Source organism: Sardina pilchardus, chromosome 17 (assembly GCF_963854185.1).
Source record: "Sardina pilchardus chromosome 17, fSarPil1.1, whole genome shotgun sequence".
NCBI lineage: Eukaryota > Metazoa > Chordata > Actinopteri > Clupeiformes > Clupeidae > Sardina > Sardina pilchardus.
In genome coordinates this window covers 3,745,195-3,771,250 of record NC_085010.1, presented here as the reverse complement: position 1 = coordinate 3,771,250, position 26,056 = coordinate 3,745,195, and the positions used below count along the sequence as shown (strand labels likewise).

Here is a 26,056-nt window from a genome sequence, read left to right as displayed (position 1 = left end):
CTTATCTGAATATTCACTCCATCTCAAGTGTGCCCTGACAGCCAGACAGACAGAGACAGACCATTACCCTAGCCATTCCTTTGTCTCTCTCTTTCTTTCTTTCTTTCTTTCTTTTCCTCTTCCGCTCTTTCTTTTTCCTTTTCACTCCTTTTTTACCCTTTCTTTTTTGCCTGTTTTACCTTTTCTTTCTCCCAGTGATGGTGGATGATGTTCCCTTGAACAAATGTCTCACTCACTTCTTCAGAGCTTCAGTTTACCCCGTTGTATTCTTCTGTTTTCGGGACTGTTGTGATCATTTGGCTCCTTTGTCTGAAGCCCTGCTAGTCTTTGCATGCAGTAATCGTGACTGCACACACTTAAGTGTGTGTGTGTGTGTGTGTGTGTGGGTTGAGGGATATTAAATCTGAGTACAATCCCTGGGTTTAGCTTTGTATTGTTTTTCTGCCCAAATAGGTTTGTGCACCTGTGTAGGGTATGTAAATAAATAAATATGAGAATAACAGGATACTGTAATATTCGAGTGGAATCCAATTAGGATCAGCCTCTTCTTGATGCTGCTGTGTGGAGAGGAAGTCTGTTTAATGGGCATGTAGGTCAGAGTAGGGATTAATGACCGTGCTACAGTCACGTCTGCTGTGTGCCATGTGCACCATGTGGACGGCCTTCTCTGGGCAAAGACGGCCCGCTCAGATCTGCTGTCTTTACGGAGCCCCAGAGAGAGGATCTGGGTCCAGTGTGCAGCTCACCTGAGAGATTACCCCTCAAACACAGATTCATCACTTCTGGAGGGTTTCTGTGTGTCTGGGTGTGTGTTTCTGTGTGAGGGAGAGAGGGCATCCATTTCTTTTTGTTAGTATTTTATGGTCACTGTTGTTTATCCTCATCCTCAGTAGGCTCAGTGCAGGTTTATAGTTATTGATGAAAGCGTTAAGGCAGCACAGACCAGAGAACGTGACCCCAGGCAGTGTGTTCCACAGGGGTCACGGGGGACACGTGTGTGTAATCCTCGCCAACTCCTCTCTTATTCAGAGTCCCATCGATCGCTCCCTTTGATCACCTGGAGGGGACCCATTCATTTCAGTTAAGCCTATTAGTATCCCCACCTCCTCCCTCCCCCGGTCCCCTAGATGGACCCCTGACCCTGCAGCTCACCAGTAGACACCAGCACTGCGTTACGCTCCGGCATGGATTACGCTGATTGTCAGTGATCTAAAATCAATCGGTTTGAAGCCCACGTTTAATCACAGTGCTTTAGTCTCCAAACACAGGTTAGGCTAGGCTAGGCGGTAGGAACCCAACGATTCTCCCATGATCAAAACAACATTCCAAGCCATGCAGGTGAAGAATTCTCATGTCATTCTCGTGTCCCAGTTCTGTTGAATGACTGGAGGCCAAACTGCCATTTCTCAGGCTCTCGGCCTCAGGCTGGCACACTACGTGATCATGCCACTGGATCATGAATCAGGCCCCTGTGGCTTCTCCTGCTCAGACAGACAAGTGTTTGTTTACAGCGTTAGAGACTGAGGGCAGAAACGTCTTATGGGAACCTGCAGTGGATTGATGAGAATGAGTCTAGTTACCGCGGCCTATATTCAGTCTACATGACCATATTATTGCATGTGGTAATCCTCCATTTCCCATCTTGTTCTCACAGAGTAATCCCTCTTAGGTTGTGCAAGACCTAAAGGGTCTCCCTGGGTACTGTTCTTCCTCAACAGGAACTGTCTCTTATTTGGACCATGTTCTGACTCACTCTAACTGTGCCTGTGTTTGCTTTCTTCATCGCAGGGGAGAACTTTGACCAGAGTCCACTCAAAAGAACCTTCAAGTCCAAAGTGTTGGCCCACTATCCGGAGAATGTGGAGTGGAACCCATTCGACCAGGATGCTGTTAACATGGTGAGTGTGGAGGAGGACGTGAAACAGCAGGGCTGTCCTAAGCAGCATACTACAGGGATGCATGAAGCTAAATATAACCACACACAAAAGAGCACAAGGCATTCCACTGCATAGGGAGCAAAGCGGGAAAGCCTTGGATTTATATAAGACTGCATGTCTAATGAGCATTCCAGTTGAGGTCTGGTGTGGATACAGTGCTCCGCCTCAAGGGATTGTGGGTAATGGAGCGAGTGCAACTCCTGCTGCTGCACCTATAGATTTGTCCCTTGGGCTTTGGCACTACTGGAGTAGAGTCTCCTATTTCCTGCTCTAGTTTGCAATACAGAAAATAACACTTGTCACTTGAACTTAAATACAAAACATTGGCATCGTCAGTGCCATATGATAAATGTAGGAAGCAGACTATAGGTCCTACTTGCACCTGTCTGCTTGATAATAGTCTAACACACACACACACACACACACACACACACACACAAACACATAGAGAGCAGTTCTCAGCACACAAATGCAGGTAAAGGATGCTAGTGGGTAACACGACTCTGTGGCTGACCTCCTCTCCGTGATGCAAGGGCATTTTTCCATCCTAACCCTTCAGTGATGCTCCATCGCCGAGTTGCCTGCAATCAATTATTCACCTCGGCTTCTCCACTTACGTCGGCATGGAAACCGCACATTGTTCCTGCGCCCGTCTCCGCTCTGAAACGGTAAACCGGAGCTCGCTCGCACGGCGGATGATGTCATCAGCCACCCCCACCTAGTCGCCCAATCTGACGGGAGAAGGTGTGAGTAATGCAGAGGTGGAGCACGACCAATCAGGCTGTTGCTGTGCTAAACACACACAAACAGATGTAGCTGTCTTTTTTTCAGCTGATGCAGGTGCTTGAAGGAGCTGAGATGCCGCTTTCTAAGCAGGAAATAAAACTGCTCGAAGCTGCAGCTGCAGCAGCAAGTCTTTATTGCCACCAAATGATGTGCTGGTCTGACTCACTCTGGTTAGATCACTAGGCGTTGAGCAGGATGGGAGAAGTGCAGAGAGAACACTCGGCTCTTTCTCTCAGCGTGCAGCAGAGCTGCAGCGGGGAGAACAGCCCCCGAGGACCCTGCTCCACATCACTGCAGCACGCCGGCCCTTAGGGGCAGCTCTTTACTTCCTGTCTCTTGTTCAGTTTCAAGACACGGTTTTGAAGACACTGGTGAAGTTTTTATTTTTGAAAAACTCCAGTGCTTGTTCCAGCTCACTTCAGTTTGGGCTGTGTGGCACCCTCTATGTCTCCAAAGGCCACTATGACTGATCCCGCACGTACTTTTCTGCCACGGCTGCCAGACTTCCCTTTTTTATGGGCACCACAGTGGAGTCTGACGTGTGGGTCAGTAGGAGTTTAACAGGATGAGAGCAGAGCGGAGTGGAGGGGAGAGGAGAGAAGAGGAGAGGAGTAGCCTCTCTTCCCCTCCTCCTTTCCCAGGCCTCCATGTGCTCCCCCTCTCCGTCGGAGATGGATGCTGAATGGCTTACTGATGGCTCAGCTCGGTCCTGAGGGGCCCTGGCTAAAGCCCCTGTGATGATTGCTTTTTATATTCTAATTCCTCTCCTCATAAATCCTCTCTCTATCGTTCGCCTCTCAAACGCTCCACTCCCTCCATATCTCCCTCCCGTCGCCTCTCTTCATCCTCTCCTCTCACTCTCTCTCTCTCTCTCTCTCTCGCTATCCATCTGAGCACATCCTCAACCCTGTCTCTCACTCTTGGTTCTTTGAATTGGTTGAAATGTCACAGGAGCAAAAGTCAGAAAAGTGTGTGTGTGTGGGGGGGGGAGTGTGTCTGTGCATGGGTGTTTAAGTGTTTTTAATGTGAACAGTAATCCTTGAGTCTATTTTTTCTAAACCAGGAGAGGACTCTGTGAGCTTTTGAAATTGGTATTTTATCACAGTTTTACAACTCTGATTTGGAGAGAGGAAGATTAAGGAGTCTTGGTATATCTCTGTTTCTCTTTCTCTCTATCTATCTCTCCCTCTCTCTCTCTCTCTCTCTCACCCCTTTTTCTGCACATGTTATGGAATATACTCCTCCCCCTGTTCTTCCTCTATTTCTGATAATGCACAGACTGGCACGGAGGGTTCTAGAAGTGGGTCATGCAGCAGTTATGAGACGTAGAAACAGCTGCATTCATTCTCTTCCAGCAGAGTCTCTCGTCGGAATTAGATCAGAGAGCCAAGTGCTCCCATTTAGCCACAGAAAGTTTGCGCGACTTCAGAAGATGCTTGTGGAGGATGATGAGATGGAGCCAGCGCTTCATCGCGGAGACGCACGGCTCTTGTACTCGCGCTAATCAAGTCAAAATGGGCTTGTGTGCTCCCATGGGGGCGGCCGTGTCAGTTGAATTTGGCACATAACGCTGCCCAGACTGTCAAATAAACATAATCAACATAATAAGCCGTTTTTATGTGTGTGTGTGTGTGTGTGTGTGTGTGTGTGTGTGTGTGTGTGTGTGTGTGTGTGTGTGTGTGTCCTAATGAGTCCTAATGTGCACCCTGCTCTTCCTCCTCCTCCTCCTCCTCCCGTAGCTGTGCATGCCCAAGGGCCTGTCGTTCAGGACGCAGAGGGACTCCCGGGAGCCCCACTTCCACTCCTACCTGATCACGCGGGAGGACGGCTCGCGCACCTACGGCTTCGTGCACACCTTCTACGAGGAGGTGACCAGCCCGCAGATCTGCGCCGCCATGCAGACCCTGCACCAGATGCACCACGCCGAGCACGCCTCCAGCGGCACCAACCCCTCCTCCTCCTCCTCCTCCTCCTCCTCGTCCTCCTCCAGCATGGACTCGCTGGCCAGCAGCCTGGACGAGGGGGACACCTCCTCGTCCTCCGCCGCGTCCCCGTCTCAGCACCCGGCGTCCGGTGGTGGTGGTCCGTCGTACGACGCGGCGCGCGACACGCTGTACGTGTCCAAGGCGCTGTGCCTGATCGCGCCCATGCCCTTCATGCACGCGTGCCGCCGCTTCCTGGCCCAGCTGCAGAGGGCCGTCACCGCCCAGCAGCCTCCGCCGCTGCCCCTGGAGAGCTACGTGCACAACGTGCTGTACGAGGTGCCGCTCCCGCCGCCCGGCCGCTCGCTCAAGTTCCACGGCGTCTACGAGCCCATCGTGTGCCAGCGGCCCGGCCTCTCCGAGCTGCCCCTGGCCGACTTCCCCCTGGGCGAGGCCTTCCAGCTGCTGGGCGTGGAGAACCTGGTGCAGCTGTTCACCTGCGTGCTGCTGGAGATGCAGATCCTGCTCTACTCACAAGGTAAGTCCACTGCACTGGCTATTCTACTCACAAGGTAAGTCCACTGCACTGGCTATTCTACTCACAGGGCAAGTCCACTGCACTGGCTATTCTACTCACAGGGCAAGTCCACTGCACTGGCTATTCTACTCACAGGGCAAGTCCACAGCACAGGGTATTTTGTTTTACCTGCTCTTGTCTTTCAATTTAGGCCTTTAGTTTCTTTCTACAGTAGACAACTGGTAGTGAAATGTAAAGCAGGTTAACTGCTTGACTGTGCAAAAATAATCCCATATACTTTTCACGCCTCATTATATTATTTGGACAAGAATGGACATGAAACATGAGCCTCATTGCTACTATCTGAGGCTAAGAACAGGAAGTGATCTTAGCATGTAGTCTGATGTTGTACGTGTTTGTGTGGGAGTGAGCCATGCAGAGAGACGCTGTTATGGCCTGAGCACAGATCAGCCAGCCAGTCTTTGGAGGGAGAAGACAGGAAGTGCCAGAGGCGTAGTGAGATTATAGCTCCGGTTTACACCAGGCCTCAAGAGTGGAGAGGCCGGACTCCTGAATAATGCACCGTGCTTTCCCAGGACTTCCCAGTAATGGCTAGTCATGTTCCGTGCGCGATGGCGGGTACAGTCTGGTGTTGTGGTAGTTGGAGCAGGAGGTGCTACTGAGGAAGGAGCGGTCCCCGTTGAAGAGGAGCGGCGTGTGATAGATGATTGGTTCCAAGAGTCTTGATGAGTTTCAGATTGGATTTGTCTAACCGGTCAGAAATCTGAGTGTAATTTTAGTAATGGCCCCCAGTAATGGCTCCTGATGAATTATCCATGGTGAAGCCCCATTAGGCTGAGTGACAGACAGACTCGTGTTCAGTCGGCACAGGCCACAGAAGGACCCCGTGCCATTTTACTGTTCCACACGGGGCTCCTGAGGTCAGCTCTTCAAAAAACGACTTCCAAAACTTCCAAAACAAGACGCTCTTTAAACCCATCTTGTGTAGAACTGCGCTGCGAGTTACAGCATGCTTAGCCGCTTTTATCGTCAGCCCAACTGTCATCTCTCTCCGCATGCTGTCACCCTTGATGGCGTGGCTGATTAAATCACCAGCGCTGACAAGGCTCTGTGCACTTGATGGAGAGCGTTGTTATTGTATCTGCCTGCTCCATCGTGTCATGTGCGATGCACTATTGTCATTGTGAGTCACACGTTACTCATTCTAATCAATCAGAGCCCTCGAGACGAGCCAAGCGGCGCCAACCGTGCCCGCATTCAGAGGGTGATTTATGGGCTTTGCATCTAATCTGGTTGCACTAGTGCGATGACTGGGGAATTTAAAAAGCACTGATGTGGAGGGTATGGGCCAGGCCCCGGACAGCTGTGGACGCACCGCAGTGCTCTCAGAACCTGCTGACTGATGGACGCACGCCGCTCTGCTCTGCTCTGGCGAGTGTGTGTGTGTGTGTGTGTGTGTGTTGCCGTGCAGGCCCCGCGTCTTCCTGAGTCACAGCAGATGGTATCTGGTGCACATCCGCTGAATCATAGTTTCACTCTCACTTCAGACGCTCCGTTCCGCTCTCTCTCCCTCCCCCTCCTCCTCCTCCTCCTCCTCCTCCTCCTCCTCCGACCGTCCGAATCAAATGTTAATGCCACCATTTGCATTTCTCTGAGCGCCAGGCTTTCTCGGGTGTTGTGCTGGGAAAAAAAAAGCGGGCATCTTCAAAAGGGGGCGAGTCGGTGCGCCAGCCAGTGCCCCCGGGGGCACATTTGCCAGCAGTCATAACACTCCGCCGCCGCCCGGCCCGCAGAATTTCCGAGCGGCCGTCGGGAACGAGGCTCTGGCATTATCCACGCGCCGGGCGCCCGACCTCCAAAGCGGTTCGTCTGAGGGCAGAGCGGATCAAACTGGCTCTCCTCCGCAGCGCCTCCCCTCCCCCAGTCCCCATGCTCCTCTGCGCTCCCTTTGATGTTATATGCTGTGCTTTTTAAGGGGGGGCGGAGGCTGTTTTATCAGGAGAGCGTTATGAATATTCCATCTCAATGCAGAGATGCGAAACACAGAACACAGGCCTGAGATCAGCCCCTGCCCAGCTGCTAATGAACTCCACAGAGCCAGTGTGAGCTGCACACAATTGAAGCAGAGGCAGCAGCCGTCACACTGTAATTAGAACTCAGCACTGCGGGGAGATACGGCGCTGGCCTACATGGGAGATAAAGAGGAGGAACGCTGCGGATACATTCCAGAAACGATTAAAAATCCCACACACACGCACAAACAAACAAACAAACTTTGGGGTTTTGTTGTTGCCCAAACAATATTTTGACCTTTCCCAGGTCTTCCATCGGGTTCTCGGCTACGACGCTCACGCTCGGGAAGGAGTGAAGGTTTTTTAGGAGCTCAGGGAGATAAGCCTGCTGTATGTACCTCAACAAAGGATTAGAGGGATAGTCATCGGCGCCATTGCACTGACGTCTGTGAACGCGTTATTGTTGTCGACTGTGTGTTGGCCAGTTGTGTGTGGTGCTGGGTGGTCAGTTCAGTCACAGCGTGTCCGTGAGTGTGCGTGTGTATGCCTGTCTTATGCAAGGCTTGAGTGGCCGTCTTTTCACTGGGGTTTTCCTAGAAGTTTCCTCCACTTCACAGTGTCCCCATCTCTTTCTCCCCACTGTCATTCCCTCCTTCCGTATCCTTTCATCTGCCTCTCTCTGTCCCTCTCTCCCTCTGTGTTCTGGGGTACCTCTTGTCTCCCTCTCTCTACGTGCCAAGTCTTGACCTCGGTGCACTGTTAGGGGGTGACACCCCCACCCTCACCCCCTCCTCCATGACCCCCTCTTCTCTCTCCTTCATCCATCTCTCTTTTTCTCTGACTTTCTCTTCCTCTATAAGATGCCCTCACCCTCTTCTCCCTGGCCCATTACTCATTCTATTCAGAGGGCTGACCACATAAAGACTCCCTTCAGCACAGACAATGGGACAGCCTGTAACGTACCAGTGAATACTGAAATCTCACACTCAACCACACACACACACACACACACACACACACACACACACACACACACACACACACACACACACTCACTCCCATATACTCTCACACACACACACATACATACACACTCTCTCGCCCCCATACACTCTCCATCACACACTCTGTGTCCCACCTACACTCTCGATCATGCTTGTGGCGTCTCCGGTAGATGGAGGGCAGATTACCGCAGCTCTGCCCCCTCCTGTTGAAGACATATTGGCACCATTAATCGCGGGGCGCAGTGCGCTGCTTAGTAATGACTTGTTGGGTGGCTGCCTGTGGAGTGAAGTATGAGCCATGCTAACAATGCCTAATGGGGAGAGCGCTCAGGCAGGGGCACCCTCACACAGCCAGGGAACAAGAGCAGGGGGCTGGAGATAGCGCTGGGCTAATGTGTCTCAAGCAGGAGCTGACCCATTCATCTTATGGCTTTTAACCTGTTTTACCACACACACACACACACACACACACACACACACACACACACACACACACACACACACACACACACACACACACAGTAAAACTTATGCACAAAGTTCAACCGTACAATGAATCGCTTTTGCATTGTCTTTAGTGCAGACGGCCTTAAAAAACACACAGCGTTTTCTGTGAAAGATTACCGAGTTGGTTTGCCAGCAGTGCAGCCGACCACAGAAATCTTTCACCCAGGATTTAACATGGAATGACTGAAGCCACCACTCCTGTCTTACCCATCTATCCTACATCTATTCTTGGGGACCGAGAGAAATACCTGATTATGTCACACACACACACACACACACACACACAGCAGAGCCACAGGAGTAATGTTCAGTGTGAGCAGTGAGAAGAAGGTAATGCATTTGAAAGCAGCAGTGGAGTAATGCATGGATCAGGTGGCACAGAGAACCAGGATGGATTAGAGTGAAATGACATGGAATGGAATCAGAATGAAATCAAAACACCAGAAACGTGTTAGTTCCTTAGACTAGACTGAGTTCATAAGGTGTGTGTGTGTGTGTGTGTGTGTGTGTGTGTGTGTGTGTGTGTGTGTGTGTGTGTGTGTGTGTGTGTGTGTGTGTGTGTGTGTGTGTGTGTGTGTGTGTGTCTGTGTGTCTGTGTGTCTGTGTGTCTGTGTGTCTGTGTGTCTGTGTGTCTGTGTGTCTGTCTGTGTGTCTGTGTGTGTGTGTGTGTGTGTGTGTGTGTGTGTGTTTACCTGATATTATTGTCATTGATGAGAGCAATGAGAGTGTATTCATACTGGAAGTAGGATGTTGTTTTGACCCATGTCTTGAGGAAGCCTATTTAACAAAGCTTGTGAAATACCAGCCTCTTGTACAGCAGATCTGTAGTTTTGGATATAAATTCCAATATGTTGTGCTCATATTTGGAAGTTTGGGCCATGTACATAAGCTTGTCACTAGAGGACTCAGGATGGTGGGATTTACAAAAGTGAAAGCAAAACAACTCTCTAAGTACTGTTCAATCTCTTCCATTATTGGAAGTCGCCACATTTGGAGAAGGAGGTGTTGTGTATACCCTTAACACTACTGTACTGAGCCTGGTTGCTGTCAGCAGAACCACATGACTGAATCTTGTCTGAGCAATTATTGCATCTGTCAAATTTGTATCCTTATGTGATATTTATTCTTAATTGTGGATACAAATAAAGAAGTAAAGTGTGTGTGTGTGTGTGTGTGTGTGTGTGTGTGTGTGTGTGTGTGTGTGTGTGTGTGTGTGTGTGTGTGTGTGTGTGTGTGTGTGTGTGTGTGTGTGTGTGTGTGTGTGTGTGTGTGTGTGTGTGTGTGTGTGTGTGTGTGTGTGTGTGTGTGTGTGTGTGTGTGTGTGTGTGTGTGTGTGTGTGTGTGTGTGTGTGTGTGTGTGTGTGTGTGTGGTGTGTGTGTGTGTGTGTGTGTGGTACGTCACTCACCCTGCTGTGCCCCTCTCTGTAGATTACCAGCGTCTGATGGTGGTGGCGGAGGGCATCACCACGCTGCTCTTCCCGTTCCAGTGGCAGCACGTCTACGTGCCCATCCTGCCCGCCTCGCTGCTGCACTTCCTGGACGCGCCCGTGCCCTACCTCATGGGCCTCCAGTCCAAAGAGGGCACCGACCGCTCCAAGCTGGAGCTGCCTCAGGAGGTACGCTCATCTCTGGACACCGCTGCCCTCTCCTGTCCCCTGACTGCCCTGTTCCTCTTCTCTTCTCTTCTCTTCTCTTCTCTTCTCTTCTCTTCTCTTCTCTTCTCTTCCATATTGTGTACATCCTTTGTTTCCCTATACCCATGCCAATCCCCCTTTATTTCATATTCACATTGAATGTGCACACTCATCAAAACACACACACACACACACACACAGTCACACACACACACACAGTCACACACACACACAGTCACACACACACACACACACACACAGTCACACACACACACAGTCACAGTCACACACACACACACACAGTCACTCACACACACACACACACACACACACACACACACACACACACAGTCACGCTCACACTCACACAGACTCACACACAGAGAAAGTGTCTCTCTGTCTCTCTCTCTATCTTTGTTCATTATTTGGATTCATCACTGAAATGCAGCTGTCTTTGATGCTAGCTGCAGTGGATGTGTTAACTGAATGTAAGATGATGGCGTGAATAAATTGGCCATAGCCCACTGAACTCCCCCTCTCCTCCTCCAGTGAGTAGTTTCATTTAAGGCTTTATTGGGCCTATTTCATGTCAAATGATTGGACAGCCTTCCCCTGGCGTTCCACATGAGCGCTAACATCTGTCCACTCCCATTCCCCTGAAACACACACGCTCCCCACTGAACCCCTCCACCTCGGCTGTGCTGGCAGCGGACGAGCCCAGCAAGCCGTTGCTTCCGGACAGTTCTCTCGGACACGGTGCTCTCGGCGGGCAGGCTAATCTCTCCCCCCACCCCACCCCCACCGCATGAATTCTAATCATCTGCGCGGATGGAGAGCGAGAAAGAGCGTGCGAGAGACAGCAAGAGAGAGAGTGAGCGAGAGAGAGAGAGAGAGAGTGGAGCTCCAGAGAGCCTCTCCTGGTACCCCCAGCCCAAATCCAATTTCACACCCTCCTCTCTGTCCCGGCACATCCGCCCCACACAAACCCGCTCCACATGCCAACCTGCCAACCTGCCAAGCGCCCGCGCCACAGTGAGCTGCGTTAAAGCAGCCGTGACCTAGAAAGTTAGGGTGGCCATGTTTGGAACAGTGAGGGGAATAAGTCTTGTGGAGACGCGCTTATAATCATTTGAATGTCTCCCACTGGTCATTTTCCCATCAGTTTACAGCGCCAATTTTCCCATCTCGTTCCCCTCAGTCCTTCAGTGTGGTCAGAAGGTCAGTTCTCTTGGGTGACTAGGACCCAGGGGAAAAGTGGCCTCTAAAGCATGTGGTTGAGATTCTGCTCGACTCCCAAGTTTGATGCACAGGGGGCTGAGCTGGGGCTTTTGGAGGAGCAATCTAGGCCAGAACCCCTCCGAAAAATACACCACAGCCTTCACAAACAAGCGGTGAGTCAGCGGCTCGTTTGTGACGTGCCTGAGTCGGCCGTGTCTCTCCTGCGCCGGAGATGCGCTGGAGCCCTGTCCCCTCGGCCGGCCGTGTCGCTGCACATCTGTGCTCCCTGACCGGACACGGAGCGCTCACGGGCCCACACACATGACTCAGACATCAGCCCAGCTCCAGCTACTGCAGATGGGACAGAGGGAGGGAGGGAGGGAGGGAGAGAGGGAGGGAGGGAGGGAGAGAGGGAGGGAGGGAGGGAGGGAGAGAGGGAGAGAGGGAGGGAAAATGATTGCAGGACTACGGGAGAGTGAGACCTCAGCTCAGCCTCAGCAGATGGGTGAGAGAAAGATAGAGATAGAGATAGAGATAGAGATAGAGATAGAGATAGAGATAGAGATAGAGATAGAGATAGAGATAGAGAGAGAGAGAGAGAGAGAGAGAGAGAGAGAGAGAGAGAGAGAGAGAGAGAGAGAACACCAGACAGATTGCAGAAGTAGGGGAGAGTGAGACTGTAACTCAGCCCAGCAGATGGGACAGACAGAAGAGACGGAAAGAAAGCAAAAAAGAAAGTGATGGAGAGAAAGAAAGCAAGAAAGATTATAAGACAAGAGATGGAGCGTGATGGAGAGTGAGACAAGGGGTGGAGGGGGAGCGTGAGAGTAACAGTGCAGGCTTAGAGACGGGGCTATTTTAACCATGCTGCGCTCAAGCACAGGTCACAGCTCGCACGCAAGGGCAGCACTGCAACAGGGATGGCTCGGGCAGCACACACACACACACGCACGCACGCACGCACGCACGCACGCACACACGCACACACGCACACACACACACACACACACACACACACACACACACACACACACACACACACACACACACACACACATGCGGGCCCCAGAGAGCTGACTTGGCTGAAACGGCTTCCTCCTCACACACCCTTGGGGCTGCTCCTGCTCTCCCAGCTCCGCGGCGTTGCCAAGGCTGCAGCAGCCCCAGCCAGCCGCCAAGGTCAGCGCCCCGAGGTGAGAATCCTCCGCCCCGCGGAAGGGATGAGATGGCGCCCGCAAAGGCCACGCTAGAACATGGCATCTGTCCACCGCACCATCTGCAGATGCCCCTCAGTGGGATTAGCTGGGGCGCTCCATTGTGGCTCTGCGCTGCGGCTCTGTGTGTCCAGGCGGCGTGTGTGTTTGATATGAGGCCAGGGGAAACTGGAGTGGGGAGCGCGTCCCCGTGGCCCACCTCTCACCTTGCGCCGTCACACACGGCTCTTCACAGCTCACTGCTGCTGCTGACATGGACATGGCTCACACCTCAGAGGTGACAGGCCTGCGGAGCGGCGAGAGAAACCACACACACACACACACCTCACACACCTCACACAGTCTTGCACATAAATAACTTGCTAGCCTACAATTCCTTCCCAATGTTCCTGCTCCTTGCCGTGTATTTCACATGCAATCATATTCACATAAAATCACTCCTTTTTCTGGACTCTCTCTCTCTCTCTCTCCCTCTCTCTGCATGCACGCACACACACACACACACACATACACACACACACACACACACACACACACACACACACACACACACACACACACACACACACACACACACACACTTGATTTTGGGGCTTTATAGGTGAGCTGCCTCAGTATGACAGCTTGTCAGTCCTGTGTAGTGGCAGCGTGAGCTGTTGAGCCCCTATGCTCCAGTGCTTCTTACACAGGCAAAGTGAGGCCACACAGCTGCCTACGGACAAAACCAGCATTAGTTTACCGTCCTCACACACACACACATACATACATACACACACATGCACTCACACACACATGCACACTCACATGCTGAGCTCTGTCTGTTCCACTTCACCTGTTTCTGCCTCCATTTAATGCTTGAGTGTATCATGCGATTATTTCCACACCAAACACACGCGCTAGGAGAGACTGGAATTTGTAGGTCAGTGGTGTGGTTTACTGGAGGCAACTCCAGTAGCGGTGGGTCAGACGCAGGTGCCTGGACATGCATGACCATTAGCCTTTAATCGAACTGTGCCCTTGGCCTGCTGTTTGTTTGGTCCCAATTAATGGAAATGATGTGTACCTGGACGATTACTGCTCATTCTTCATTTTATGTGTACCACATTATGTGTAGTTAGACACACACACACACACACACACACACACACACACACACTGCATACTTATTCCCTGCTCCCTGCTCTGTGTGTGCCCGCAGGCGAACCTGTGCTTTGTGGACGTGGACAACCACACCATCGAGCTCCCGGAGGATTTCCCCCAGCTGCCCAACAAGCCCGAGTTCATCCGCGAGCTGACCGACGTGCTGCTGCGCTTCGGCCTCTCCCCCGAGGGCAGCAACGCCCCCATCACCCTGACCACCACCCCCACCCTCACCACCCTCACCCCCACCCCCACCAGCCGGAGGTGCGCTAGCCCCAGCGCCGGCCTCAAGAGCAGCGTGCTGAGGGAGCTGGTGGACGACGGGCGCAACGGCAACCTGGGCCGCGAGGACATGGCCGTGCTGGAGCTGCTGCAGGGCAACCCCACGCTGGACCGGCTGCAGGCGCTGGCCACGCGCACCGGGGTGACCGTCGACCGCCTGGAGGCCATCCGCCGCGGCGTCAGGGAGGGCCAGCCCGACGGGGACACGGCCGGAGGAGGAGGAGGAGGAGGAGGAGGAGGAGGTGGGGCGGGGGGGAAGCGCTCGGCGGAGGACGAGCAGGAGCTGCGGGGCGCCCAGCTGAGTGTCCAGCTGCGCGAGGTGTTCGCCAGCCGCTTCGCCACCATGTTCGCCGACTACGAGGCCTTCGTCATCCAGAGCGCCCCCGACCTGGAGTCCTGGCTCACCAACCGCGAACAGATGCACAACTTTGACAAGGTAGGACATGCAGTCATGGTGCACACACACAGTGTACACACACACACACACACACACACACACACAAGAAAGGAGGACACACACAAGAGAAGCAAACAGGCACACACACACACACACACACTCACACACACAAACAAGAGAGGAGGAAACACAAGAGAGGCGCACACAAAGAGTATACTCTTTGGCGCACACACACATACACAAGAGAAGTATACACACACCTATTCACACAGCCATGTCCCCTTGTTGTTGTCTTGCTAAGAGAGCTCCATGGAGAGGAGACTGTGTCCACTCATGTCCTGTTCTCCTCTCCTGCCGTGTGTGGATCGATCCATCAGATCGGTATTAAGTAGAATGTGGGGCCGCTGCAGGCTAGTTCCTCTTAGTCTCTCCTCCTCAGGCAAAGAAGATGTTGCTCTTAAAAGAGAAATGGGGTTGCCATAGATTCACTCATCACCTTTAATGAGTCTCTGCTCCTCAGAGCGGGCTGCTCAGGAGATGAGGAAGATTGTCGATGTTAACATTATAGAAGCGTTCAAACAGCGCTTTTAATTGACCCCACTTAGACAGAAGCCGGCCAGAAATTGCTCTCTTTAAATCAAGTATTGAACATGTATTTTTCATCCTCTGAGAATCATGGCAAAGTCAATCGCTCCCAGAGGAGTCAATAGGGATGAGTTTGGTGTTAAAGTGGTGGGAGTTTAGCAGGTGGGGAGACACTGCCTGCTCCCAAGGCCACAGGAAATGAGTTCTCTGTTCGCCAGAAATGGGTGAGGTTGTGTGAAATTGGATTTATTTGTGGCAGGAACAACTGTGCCCGTTCAAGACAGTGTGTGACCACCAGTAAACAAAATTGTGTGTGTGTGTGTGTGTGTGTTTCCCCGTCCCCAGGCCTCCTTCCTGTCGGACCAGCCAGAGCCCTACCTGCCGTTCCTGTCGCACTTCATCGAGACGCAGATGTTCGCCACCTTCATCGACAACAAGATCATGTCCCAGTGGGAGGAGAAGGAGCCCATGCTGCGCGTCTTTGACGGACGCATCGAGAAGGCCCGCCTCTTCAACGTGCGCGCCCCCAGCCTCCGCTCCTCCAACTACCAGAGGTGCACCATCCTGGCCGAGTCAGGTGAGCTCACCTGTCAAAATCACCTGTGGTCTCTGAAATTCCCTCAGATCCCTTCAAAAGAGCTCTCAAATCTCTCAAATCTGCATTGATCCCTGCTGTGCTATTAAAATATGTATAGTATTGAAGTGGATGGCACTCTGCCAAGTAGAGGTGACTCATGGGATTGTGGGGATTGTCTGTGTGTGTGTACATTATCAGGGGTGCTGTGTGTTGACTTTTTGTCATTCAGTGCAGTGGCGAAGACAGAGCAGGCTGTGGGACTTTGGGAGAAGGTTAGCAGAATGATGAGGCAAAATTCATCTTCCCCGTCTGCGTCACACCCACACCCAAACAGACAAAAGGGCAGACTGTTCTGGGATGCACTGATAATAGTCAGAGAGGGAGAGAGAGAGAGAGAGATGGAGGGAGAGAGATGGGGGGGAGAGAGAGAGATGTGAGGAGGTTTTTAATGGAGTCTTTCACTCAGGTGAAGGTAAAAGAGCAAGCGACAGAAGAGAGAGAGAGAGAGGAGAGAAGCATGAAGTTGCATAGAGGCGTCTCTCTGATGTGCTGGAGTTGGAGAAGGGTGCATGGATGTTAAGTGCTCCTGACTCCTGAGGTAAAGAATACAGTCTAGTCAGGCAGGAGCAGAGCCTGTGGGCAGACCCAAGGTCAGTGTGGAGACTGAAGGAAGTCCTGAGTCCTTTAAAAGGGAGCCTGTCAGCTGTTGGTGTGTGTGTGTGTGTGTTAGAGTGGCCCAGGTCTTTTGTCTTAATTAAAACTCATCTGACTTCAGCTCATTAACTGCACTAATTACGGTTGCTGCATCTGTAGAAGGATGCCTTGCCTGGGGCTGCAGGACTGCATAGGTAATGAGACTGTGTGTGTGTGTGTGAGTGTGTGCGTGCGTGCGTGCGTGCGTGTGTGTGCGTGCACAAGGCCATATGCATATGCTCTTGTATGTGTACAGAATCACTAGTATTCCATCATTTCCAATTATGACTTTCTGTTTTTGTTGGTGGTAGGGGAAGCACATACAGCATTATTGTGTGTTAGTGGGTTAAACCGGAGAAGTTTCTGAGCTGCTCTCTCATTAAACTTTCATGAAACACACACACACACACACACACACACACACACACACAGATATGTACGCGCATGCATGTCTACATGTTTTAGTGTGAGTGGCTTTAACAGGTCCTCTGCTCTGTAACATCATGTAGGTTGTGCAGAGTTAATGAGTGCAGCCATGTAAACAGGGCACTCAGGAAAGAGCATTAAGGCAGGAGAGCACAGAGTCTCCATATCCAGCCATCCAGCCTGTGTGTCTCACTGCTCCTCAGTGCTGGGAAACTAATATGCAGACAGATCAATCTGCCCCGTGTCCCATCAGCCTGCACTAGCCACTAGTATGCAGGGGAGCAAGCTCTTATGTAATGTAGCCCCCCAGTAAAAGTGTCTGACAGAGAGAGGGGTGGAGGGAGAAGAAGGGGGGATGAGAGAGAGGAAGAGAGAGCGAGGGATGGAGGGGCTGGAGGCCAAACAGAGCGGCAGATAAAGAGGCTGGATGAGCGCGAGCAGGATGAAAGGACTGTACAGCATGTCCTCTAATGAATGGTACAACACATGCCTTTGATGCTCTGCCAGGGCTCCTTGTGGGGGAACCTCAAGTGGCCGTCCATTGTGCCTTTCTGCCAGGCCAGAACTCTCTCTCTCTCTCTCTCTTTCTACCTCTCTATCTATCTATCTCTCTCTCTCTCTCTCTCTCTCTCTCTCTCTCTCTCTCTCTCTCTGTGTATGTGTGTGAGGGAGAGAGGAATTGAAAGCTTGGGTGAGAGTATTGAGGGCTGTGTACTCCACCCTCATTAGCTCCATGCTCGTATGAAGGTCAGTCCTAATCCTCCGTCAGGCACGGGGCTGCCGCTCACTGCCCCGTCCGTGTGCTCCTAAAAGCACTATTGATCCCACCCTGCGCTCTGCATGTGGAGATTACAGCTCTAATCGAGACCAGACCAGACCAAACACGAGACGCCCGTCTCTCTCTCTCTCTGCCCCCCTGGCACCGGTACACTGTCTGTGTCCCTCTGTGTACTGAGCGGCTCAACGGCTGATATTTTGCCTCATGTCATCATGTCACGCTTGAAATGACAGATTGATTGTGGTTTGATTTCGGTGCTAAGCCGCTGTCGCTCCCCTCCCCTCCCTTTCCCATCCCTTCCCCGCCCTGTCCAACCTCCAGCCCAGGCCATCGAGCAGCGGCTGATGAAGATCGATCACACGGCCATCCACCCCCACCTGCTGGACATGAAGATTGGCCAGGGCAAGTACCAGCAGGGCTTCTTCCCCAAGCTGCAGGCCGACGTGCTGGCCTCTGGACCCACCAATAACAAGTAAGCCCCCACTGCACACTGCACCTAGTGCTACACTAGACTAGAACTCAAAGAGAGGTTAGCTGGATTGTGCCATGACCATACAGAACCATTTGAAACAAACAAGTGTTTTGTTTGGAAATACTCCAGTTTGTATATCTTTTCAAGCTGTGTTTGTTTGCATCTTATATGCTGTATATAAGATATGCTGTAGATTCTTAATGTATTTGTTGTTAGTGGTGTTTGATGGTGTGTGTTTGTGTGTGCAGGTGGTCGAGTCGCACAGCCACATCACAGCGCCGACAGGACAGGCACAGACATCACAACGAACACCTGGGACTGGACAACGATCTCAAAGAGGTAACTCCCTCGTACTGGACAGCCGTGCCACAGCCCTGATCCTTCTGCTCCCCTGTCCCTTCCTCCGGTCATCTTATGTCTGAGTCCGGTTGTTTTTGTTTTTCAAACTATTTGTATGGTAGTTAGATTGTCTTTTATTTGGTCTTCCCCGTCTCTCTGCCGTGTGAGTTTTCTTCCTCTTTTCCATCATTTCCCCTTTCGTGTTGTGTTTTGTTTGGGGCTTTCTTTGGCCTTTCTTGTGTTCAGCGTTTTCTTGCCTCAGTGTGTTGTGTGCTCATGTGCATGCTGCCTGTCTTTTTTCTTTCTTTTTGTCTTCTGTCCTGTCTTCTTTCCGTTGTGTTCGTCACGGTCGTCGCATGTCGTCTGGCGTTGCGCTCTTGTGCCGCTTTGGGCCGTACCAAACCCACCAGCAGGTGGAGGGGTGTCTGGTGCTGCAGAACTCTATGGCGTTCTGGGAGTGGGACAAAGCGCCTCCCCCGCCTCTTAAACCGCCCAAAAAGTCCTTCTCAGCCTGCTGCCTGGTATGTGAAGGGAGTGTCCATGTACAGTTTACCCCCCGCCCCCCTCACTACCCCAACCCTACCCCTTTCACTGCTCCCCCCCGCCCACACACACCCACACACACCCACACACACCACACTCTCACACACCTGCTTGAGGAATTACACACATTACGGGTGTCAGTAACGAATGCACACCTGCGCGCGTATAATGATAAAAAGAACATCCCTTGAGGTCCTTTATTCTGCGGGCGCCCATCAAAGGAGATCCAGTCACAGTGGAAGCAGCTCCAGCTGCAGAGCTGTTGTCTGAGGGTTCAGAGGGTTAGCAGGGTTCAAAGAGCTCCTGGGTGACGAGGCCAGCGTGTGACAGGATGAAAGAGGGAGGCCGAGATGGAATCTTGAAAGAGACGCGCGGAGAACACCCAGATAGATTAGCTCCATGAGACAGAGAGGGAGGAGAGGGAAGGAAGGAAAGGAGGGGCGGGAGCAAGAACCAAGAGAGATAGAGACAAACAGAGAGACAGATTACAGACACGGAGGCACGGAGAGAGAGGAAGAGGGCGAGGATGATACTGGGCAGAGGTTTGATTTTAGCGTGGCTCTTCAGTGGTGAAAAGGATTATTATTTTTAGTCCTCAAAACAATTTAGGAATGTTCTCAAAGTATGAGACCTGTGGAGCTGTGGGAGTTGTCTGTGAGAACTAAACGAATCACGACACAACAGCTGTTTGTTCAAGGTCAATTCCTCCTCCTCATTTGCAAACAGCAGGCTCCGGCTGCAGAGATACAGTATATCCATGGAGAATAGATCAATGCACCACAATGCAGTCACTCTTTTAATAAGCTCTATGAAAAGAACATCTCTCTTCTCAATCACACTGTCTACACAGATTTCCCCTCCCTTCCCTCTAAATGTCATTTCAGTAGCCCTTTCAGTGAGGACATAGCACAACTTGTTAAACTTACTCATCAATCTTTTCATTACATTTCTCTGGAAACTTTCAAAAGTCCCTGTGATATTTCTTTGAAGCTGAAACTCTTTTCTCTCCTTCTCTCTGTTCCGTCTCTGTTGTGCGGTTCTGTGTGTAGAAATACATGCAGGAGGCCCGTAGTCTGGGGAAGAACCTGAGGCAGCCCAAGCTGTCGGACCTGTCCCCAGCGGTCATCGCTCAGACAAATTGGAAATTTGTGGAAGGGCTCCTAAAGGAGTGTCGCCTGAAGGTGAGGCTAAAGTACCTTCTCTCTATTACACACACACACACACACACAACACACACACACACACACACACACAAACAGACAGACATGCCACCTCACTACAGCTTACTGATTCTTAAGACCACTGTCGTGTGAGTAGGTGCTTGGTTATCCCGTGTGTGTGTGTGTGTTAACGGTGAGGGTGGTGTGTGTTGTGCAGACCAAGCGTATGCTGGTGGAGAAGATGGGCAGGGAGGCGGTGGAGCTGGGCCATGGGGAGGCCAACATCACGGGCCTGGAGGAGAACACCCTCATCGCCAGCCTCTGTGACCTGCTGGAGAGGATATGGAGCCATGGCCTCCAAGTCAAACAGGTCAGTAGACACACACAGACACACACAGACACACACAGACACACACAGACACACACAGACACACACAGACACACACAGACACACACAGACACACACAGACACACACAGACACACACAGACACACCTTCATTCACTAAATCTTCCCCAGTGATTTACACAAGATAAAGATGAAAGATAATGTCGTGTTGCATAAGATCTGTTTTCTCTCCTCTGTGTGTGTGCCTCTCTCTGCCACTGTACTGTGTGTGTGCTGACTCATGACCTGTTTCCTCTGCCATCTGTAGGGGAAGTCAGCCTTGTGGTCACATCTCCTCCACTATCAGGCTCGAGAGGAAAAACAGAGCTTACTAACCGATTCACCAGGCAAGGCCACACACACACACACACACACACACACACACACACACACATACACACACACACACACACACACACATACACTCAGCACCACTGTGTTTCTTTACAAGTGAATGTTATTCAGTTGTGGCACTTGCTGTTGCACAGACACACACAGACACACAGACACACACACACACACACACACACACACACATACACTCAGCACCACTGTGTTTGTTTATAAGTGAATGTTATTCAGTTGTGGCACTTGCTGTTGCACAGACACACACAGACACACACAGACACACAGACACACAGACACACAGACACACAGACACACAGACACACAGACACACAGACACACAGACACACAGACACACAGACACACAGACACACACACACAGCACCACTGTGTTTGTTTATAAGTGAATGTTATTCAGTTGTGGCACTTGCTGTTGCACAGACACACACACACACACACACACACACGTGCATGTGAACGCGTAACTTCAGACATGAAAACAATGCACAAACTGCAGACACATGTGTGCACAAACACACTCACAGACGGGTATGGAAGCTCCATAAGCTGAAGGTCTTTTTGATTGTCCTACAGGGTCAAACAGTCCAGAGAGGCGAAAATCTGATTCTGGTCTCGGGCTCTCGACACTGCGCGTCTCGGTCATACAGGACATGAGGTATGTGTGCTTCCTGTTTGCACAGCACATGGTGTGAAAAAGATCTGAGTGTGCTCGTGGGTGATGTGCCGGGGGAAAGCCCTGCGAGGCCTACCAGGGTTGTGTGGGGATTTCACTGCTGAACTCTGCTCTTTTCCCTAGTCAGCTGTGGGAGTTTTCTCTGTAGATTTTGTGGTCTTTGGGCAGTTTCTTCACTCACAGTTATCTCCCTCTCTCTCCCTCCCTCACCCTCTGACTATCTCTATCTCTCTCTCTCTCTCTATTGTTTTTTCTTCGTCACTCTATCTGTGGCTCAGGCACATCCAGAGCATGAGTGAGATTAAGACGGACGTGGGCCGCGCCCGGGCCTGGATCCGCCTCTCCCTGGAGAAGAAGCTGCTCTCCCAGCACCTTAAGCAGCTGCTGTCCAACCAAGCCTTAACCAAGTACGTGATGACTGCCACTCTCCACACACAACACTCACAGCTCCTCACTAACCCCTAAACACTCCAAATCAGTACATAGAGGGCCAAGCACTTGTATAAGTGTAGTCCTGAATATGTGTGCAAATATGGATTTATGTAAAGGTTTTCCTTATTTAGATAATAATCAAACTTGTGCAATACTACAAAAGATTGCTTGTGTGTGTGTTTGTGGTTAGCTGTGTGATTGCGTAACGCGTGCCCTTTCTCCCACAGGAAGCTGTATAAGCGCTATGCATTCCTGCGCTGCGAGGAGGAGAAGGAACAGTTCCTCTTCCACCTGCTCAGCCTCAACGCCGTCGACTATTTCTGCTTCACCAACGTTTTCACCACCATCAGTAAGTGCAGCCGCAGCACAAGAGCTCCAGCAGCGCGCGCCGCCACAACATTGCAACACCACAGCAACACCAACGGCCACACTCGCCCGCCCCCACCGCAAGCCTGTCAATCACAGCAGCAGTGCATCACAAAGGACACGCACTGCACAAACGCTGCTACATGAGAACACGACCACAAACTTGACAATATGGAGGCGTCAGACATAATGTCATTTCACAAAGACAACATGACCCAGAACATTTTAAACTGCACCCCTTACCATGATCCGAGCATTGCACTAAAGCTAGACAGTTGTTTTCACAGCGCCTCTCTCTCCTCCCTCTCGTCCTTCTGGCTGTCCTGCCCTACCTCTAATCTCAAATTGAATTAAGGATATTTAAACACCGTCTCGTATGGCCAGCGACTAAATGCAATTTTTCTGCGCCTCAGTTGATGTATCCGTCGTTGTCCTCGTTTGTAGCGTCCTGCCCTGTCCTTGTTTGTCCCCTGCCACCTCTACCCAGACAGCTCCCAGACGCTCATGTCTCTGTTTGTTTGGCCTCCCCCCCCTACCGTGAAGCGGGCACAGAGGCAATATTCCACCCTCCGACAGTTCAGACAGCTCACCTGGCCATAAAACGCTCGTTTTCGAGCGATGCCTTTTTTCTCCCCCCCCCCCCCCCCCCCCCTCAGTCGGCTCACGTCTGCGCGCGCTGTTGTGTTATTTCGGGCCAGTGATTGGATCTGACTGCGGCGCGCTGGAGCAGGGGGCAGGCGGGCTGGCACGTGGCCCGCCGAGGAGGCAGTGTGAGCGGGCGGCTGTGCCAGGTAGACGGAGGCCCGCTGGTGCTCCAGGGGAGCGCTGATAAGACGCTTATCTCTGCTGCGCCCGCAACACTCCGGTGCCAGAGCAAGCGCCTCTTACCATTTCTCTCTCTTTACGTGGAACAGGGGCCTCAGATGCTATCTGGAGATTTCTTACAAAAGGAACAGATATAGATCTAAACACTATTTTATAAGAACAGGCCCATTAGACCGTGACTGAGACTCATTTTAATGCGTCAGCCACAAAGAGATGTCATGGTGTTTCTGAAATTGCTTTAAATAACTTTGTTTTGGTTCTGATTGTCTTTTTCAGTGATCCCATACCGTGCTGTCATCATCCCCATTAAGAAGCTCAGTAATGCCATGACGACCTCCAACCCGTGGGTGTGCGTGGCAGGCGAGCTGGGCGACTCCGGTGTCATGCAGATCCCGAAGAACGTTCTGGAAATGACCTTTGACGTGAGTCCAGTGCATCTCTGACTGGTGCATGTCTGTGTGTGTGTGTGTGTGTGTGTGTGTGTGTGTGTGGCTGCCAGCTGTCCCATTCCCTTCGTCTTCCTCATATCTCAACACTCCCCTGTGTTCACTCCTGCACTTCTGAGGACACACTGAGCCAAGTGCATTAGGCAAAGTGTGCTCAGCAAGGGAGCAAGTCCACTTGTTGGAACAGGACCACATCAGACCTGTGGTAACTGCCTCCTGATTTATGAGCTTTTGAAATTAACATCTGGATCAATAGAACATCAATTACTTAATGCTATGTGTTAGTTATGCCTCATAAATGCCATTTTAAAGTGTATGCACTTTGAAAGGCAAAATGATAGTGATGATTTCAGTCAGTTTTGAGTTAGTAAATTCTCCCTGTAAATCTCAAGACCACCCAGTAATCATTTAATAATGGATTTGATTAACTTTGCATAAGAAGCATAATTATGCAGCCTCCCACATGAACACTATAGACAGGTAAATACAGAGTGGTGGTTTAGCTGCCAGATCCCAGGCACTGAAACATTCTCCATCTTTACTCTGAAGGTGTATAGGTTCAAAAGTCCCCTCATATGTGGTTTCACAAGTATGTGTGGGTGATGTGGTGGTGGTGGATAAATTGGAAGTGATACAATGTGCTTCTTATGTATGCATTGGTAGTTTATTATAGCTCTGTCTTGAACCTGTTTGAGTCATTTAAAGTAAGTTAGAGAAATAGATTTGTGTACCCCGTAAAGTATTTTGGCATGGACTTGTGTTAGTAGTCCACAATGCCAACACTGTAAATGCTGTTAGCTGTGCTAGTTTGACCTGAAAGTGGCCAGGCGTGTTGACCGCGCTAACCCGGCCTCCCTGAGGCCCGACACACTGGCAGGCCCGCCTGCAGCCCGGCACGGCACGGCACGGCGTTTGTCCGTCATCCATCATGTCCTAACTCATGTCTTCCCTCCTCCCAGTCTGCGTTCAGGCCTCACACTCACATCACCGCTCTGTTCAAGGTTAGACCTGCATCGCTGCGGCCCTCTCTCCTCCCCCCTCACCCCCACCTCACCTCACCTCACCTCACCTCACCCCACCTCTCCTCTCGACCTCCTCGCCTCCCTGTCTGTGTGCCTCTAACTTGTCTTGATTGGCTTGGGAGTTTCCGACTTTTAAACCTGCCGTTCATAACCTTCAGCTGCTAGTCTAACTGTAGTTTTTAGCTTTGCCATCACGGGTGCCACTTTGTGATTTTAAAATCCATCTTCATAATCAGTGTCATCATGGGTGATTCCTTCTGTTGTTGAATTAATAGCAGTCGTCACATTGATTTGCCTTTGACTGCTGAGCTGTACTCCTTGTTAGCGAGTAGCACTAGAATTGGCCTGTTTTCAAAGCTTTGTTCTAATCTTCAGCAAATTAGCAAATCCGATTTCTGTACTTCTAAGTAGTTCTACTCTTTTAGATCTGTAGATGTAGTCTTATCCACAAAAATCTTTTCCACCTCTCTCTCCCTCTCTCTCTCACACACACACCCCTATACATCACTGCACATATCTCACTGTTATTTGTGTGTGAATGTGTGTTTTCAGTGCCAGAACCTTGGCAAGCTCACCACTGTCCAGCTGGGCCATGACAACTCAGGGCTGCTTGCCAAGTGGCTGGTGGACTGTGTGATGGTCCGCAATGAGATCACTGGACACACGTACAAGTAAGAAGTTCCCCATTGATTTCACTCAGCACTGGCCCTGTGCTTCAGACATATTTATTTATAGTTTTATATCACTGGCTGACCTGATCTGAATGTAATTGCTTGTGTTGTAGGTTCCCTTGCGGGCGCTGGCTGGGTAAGGGTGTGGATGACGGGAGTCTGGAGAGGGTTCTGATTGGTGAGATCCAGGTGCCGACCAGTGAGGAGGAGGCGGGACGAGGGAGCCGGACTCCGCCCATGCAGCGCTCGCCCTCTCAGCCCCGACGAATCAGCATCACGTCTCTCAGCGGCCGCGCCAGCAGTGAGTGGACACACAAACACATATGCATACATACAGTACACACACACACACACACACACACACAAACACACAGCACCATGTTTCTTTACAAGTGAATGTTATTCAGTTTGGCACTTGCTGTTAACTTGTGTGCTTTCAGAGTGGTGCTACAAGAGTTTATGCATCCATAATCAATAGTGCTGTTCATTGAGCTTGCTTTACTTTACTTTTATTGCAGAGCCCACCTCAGCACAAATCCAGGAAGGCATCGGCGAGTCAGTCAACAACATTATAAAGCACTTTCACAAGCCAGAGAAGGAGGTATGGACATGTCTTCTAAACACACACACACACACACACACACTCTCACACATTATGCTCCCACACTGTTAACAGACTCGGACTTCAGCGGCCATTCCCCATGG

At 51.1% G+C, this 26,056-nt stretch overlaps 1 protein-coding gene across 4 annotated transcripts in view; it reads left to right on the top strand.

Moving 5' to 3' along the window:
- Positions 1-26,056, top strand: part of dennd5b (DENN/MADD domain containing 5B) — a 57,728-nt gene that overhangs the window by 26,292 nt on the left and 5,380 nt on the right. For 2 of the 4 annotated variants that reach the window (XM_062518720.1, XM_062518718.1), the window contains 18 exons: positions 1,789-1,898; positions 4,463-5,183; positions 10,135-10,322; positions 13,971-14,630; positions 15,522-15,753; positions 17,972-18,122; positions 18,371-18,461; positions 20,054-20,185; positions 20,382-20,534; positions 20,819-20,897; positions 21,490-21,571; positions 21,868-21,996; positions 22,249-22,370; positions 23,489-23,634; positions 24,618-24,659; positions 25,233-25,351; positions 25,465-25,652; positions 25,870-25,952. In XM_062518720.1, coding sequence (XP_062374704.1) covers positions 1,789-1,898; positions 4,463-5,183; positions 10,135-10,322; positions 13,971-14,630; positions 15,522-15,753; positions 17,972-18,122; positions 18,371-18,461; positions 20,054-20,185; positions 20,382-20,534; positions 20,819-20,897; positions 21,490-21,571; positions 21,868-21,996; positions 22,249-22,370; positions 23,489-23,634; positions 24,618-24,659; positions 25,233-25,351; positions 25,465-25,652; positions 25,870-25,952 — 3,428 coding nt within the window. The remainder of the gene's footprint in view (positions 1-1,788; positions 1,899-4,462; positions 5,184-10,134; positions 10,323-13,970; positions 14,631-15,521; positions 15,754-17,971; positions 18,123-18,370; positions 18,462-20,053; positions 20,186-20,381; positions 20,535-20,818; positions 20,898-21,489; positions 21,572-21,867; positions 21,997-22,248; positions 22,371-23,488; positions 23,635-24,617; positions 24,660-25,232; positions 25,352-25,464; positions 25,653-25,869; positions 25,953-26,056) is intronic. The other 2 variants (XM_062518721.1, XM_062518719.1) reach the window with 1 other exon arrangement.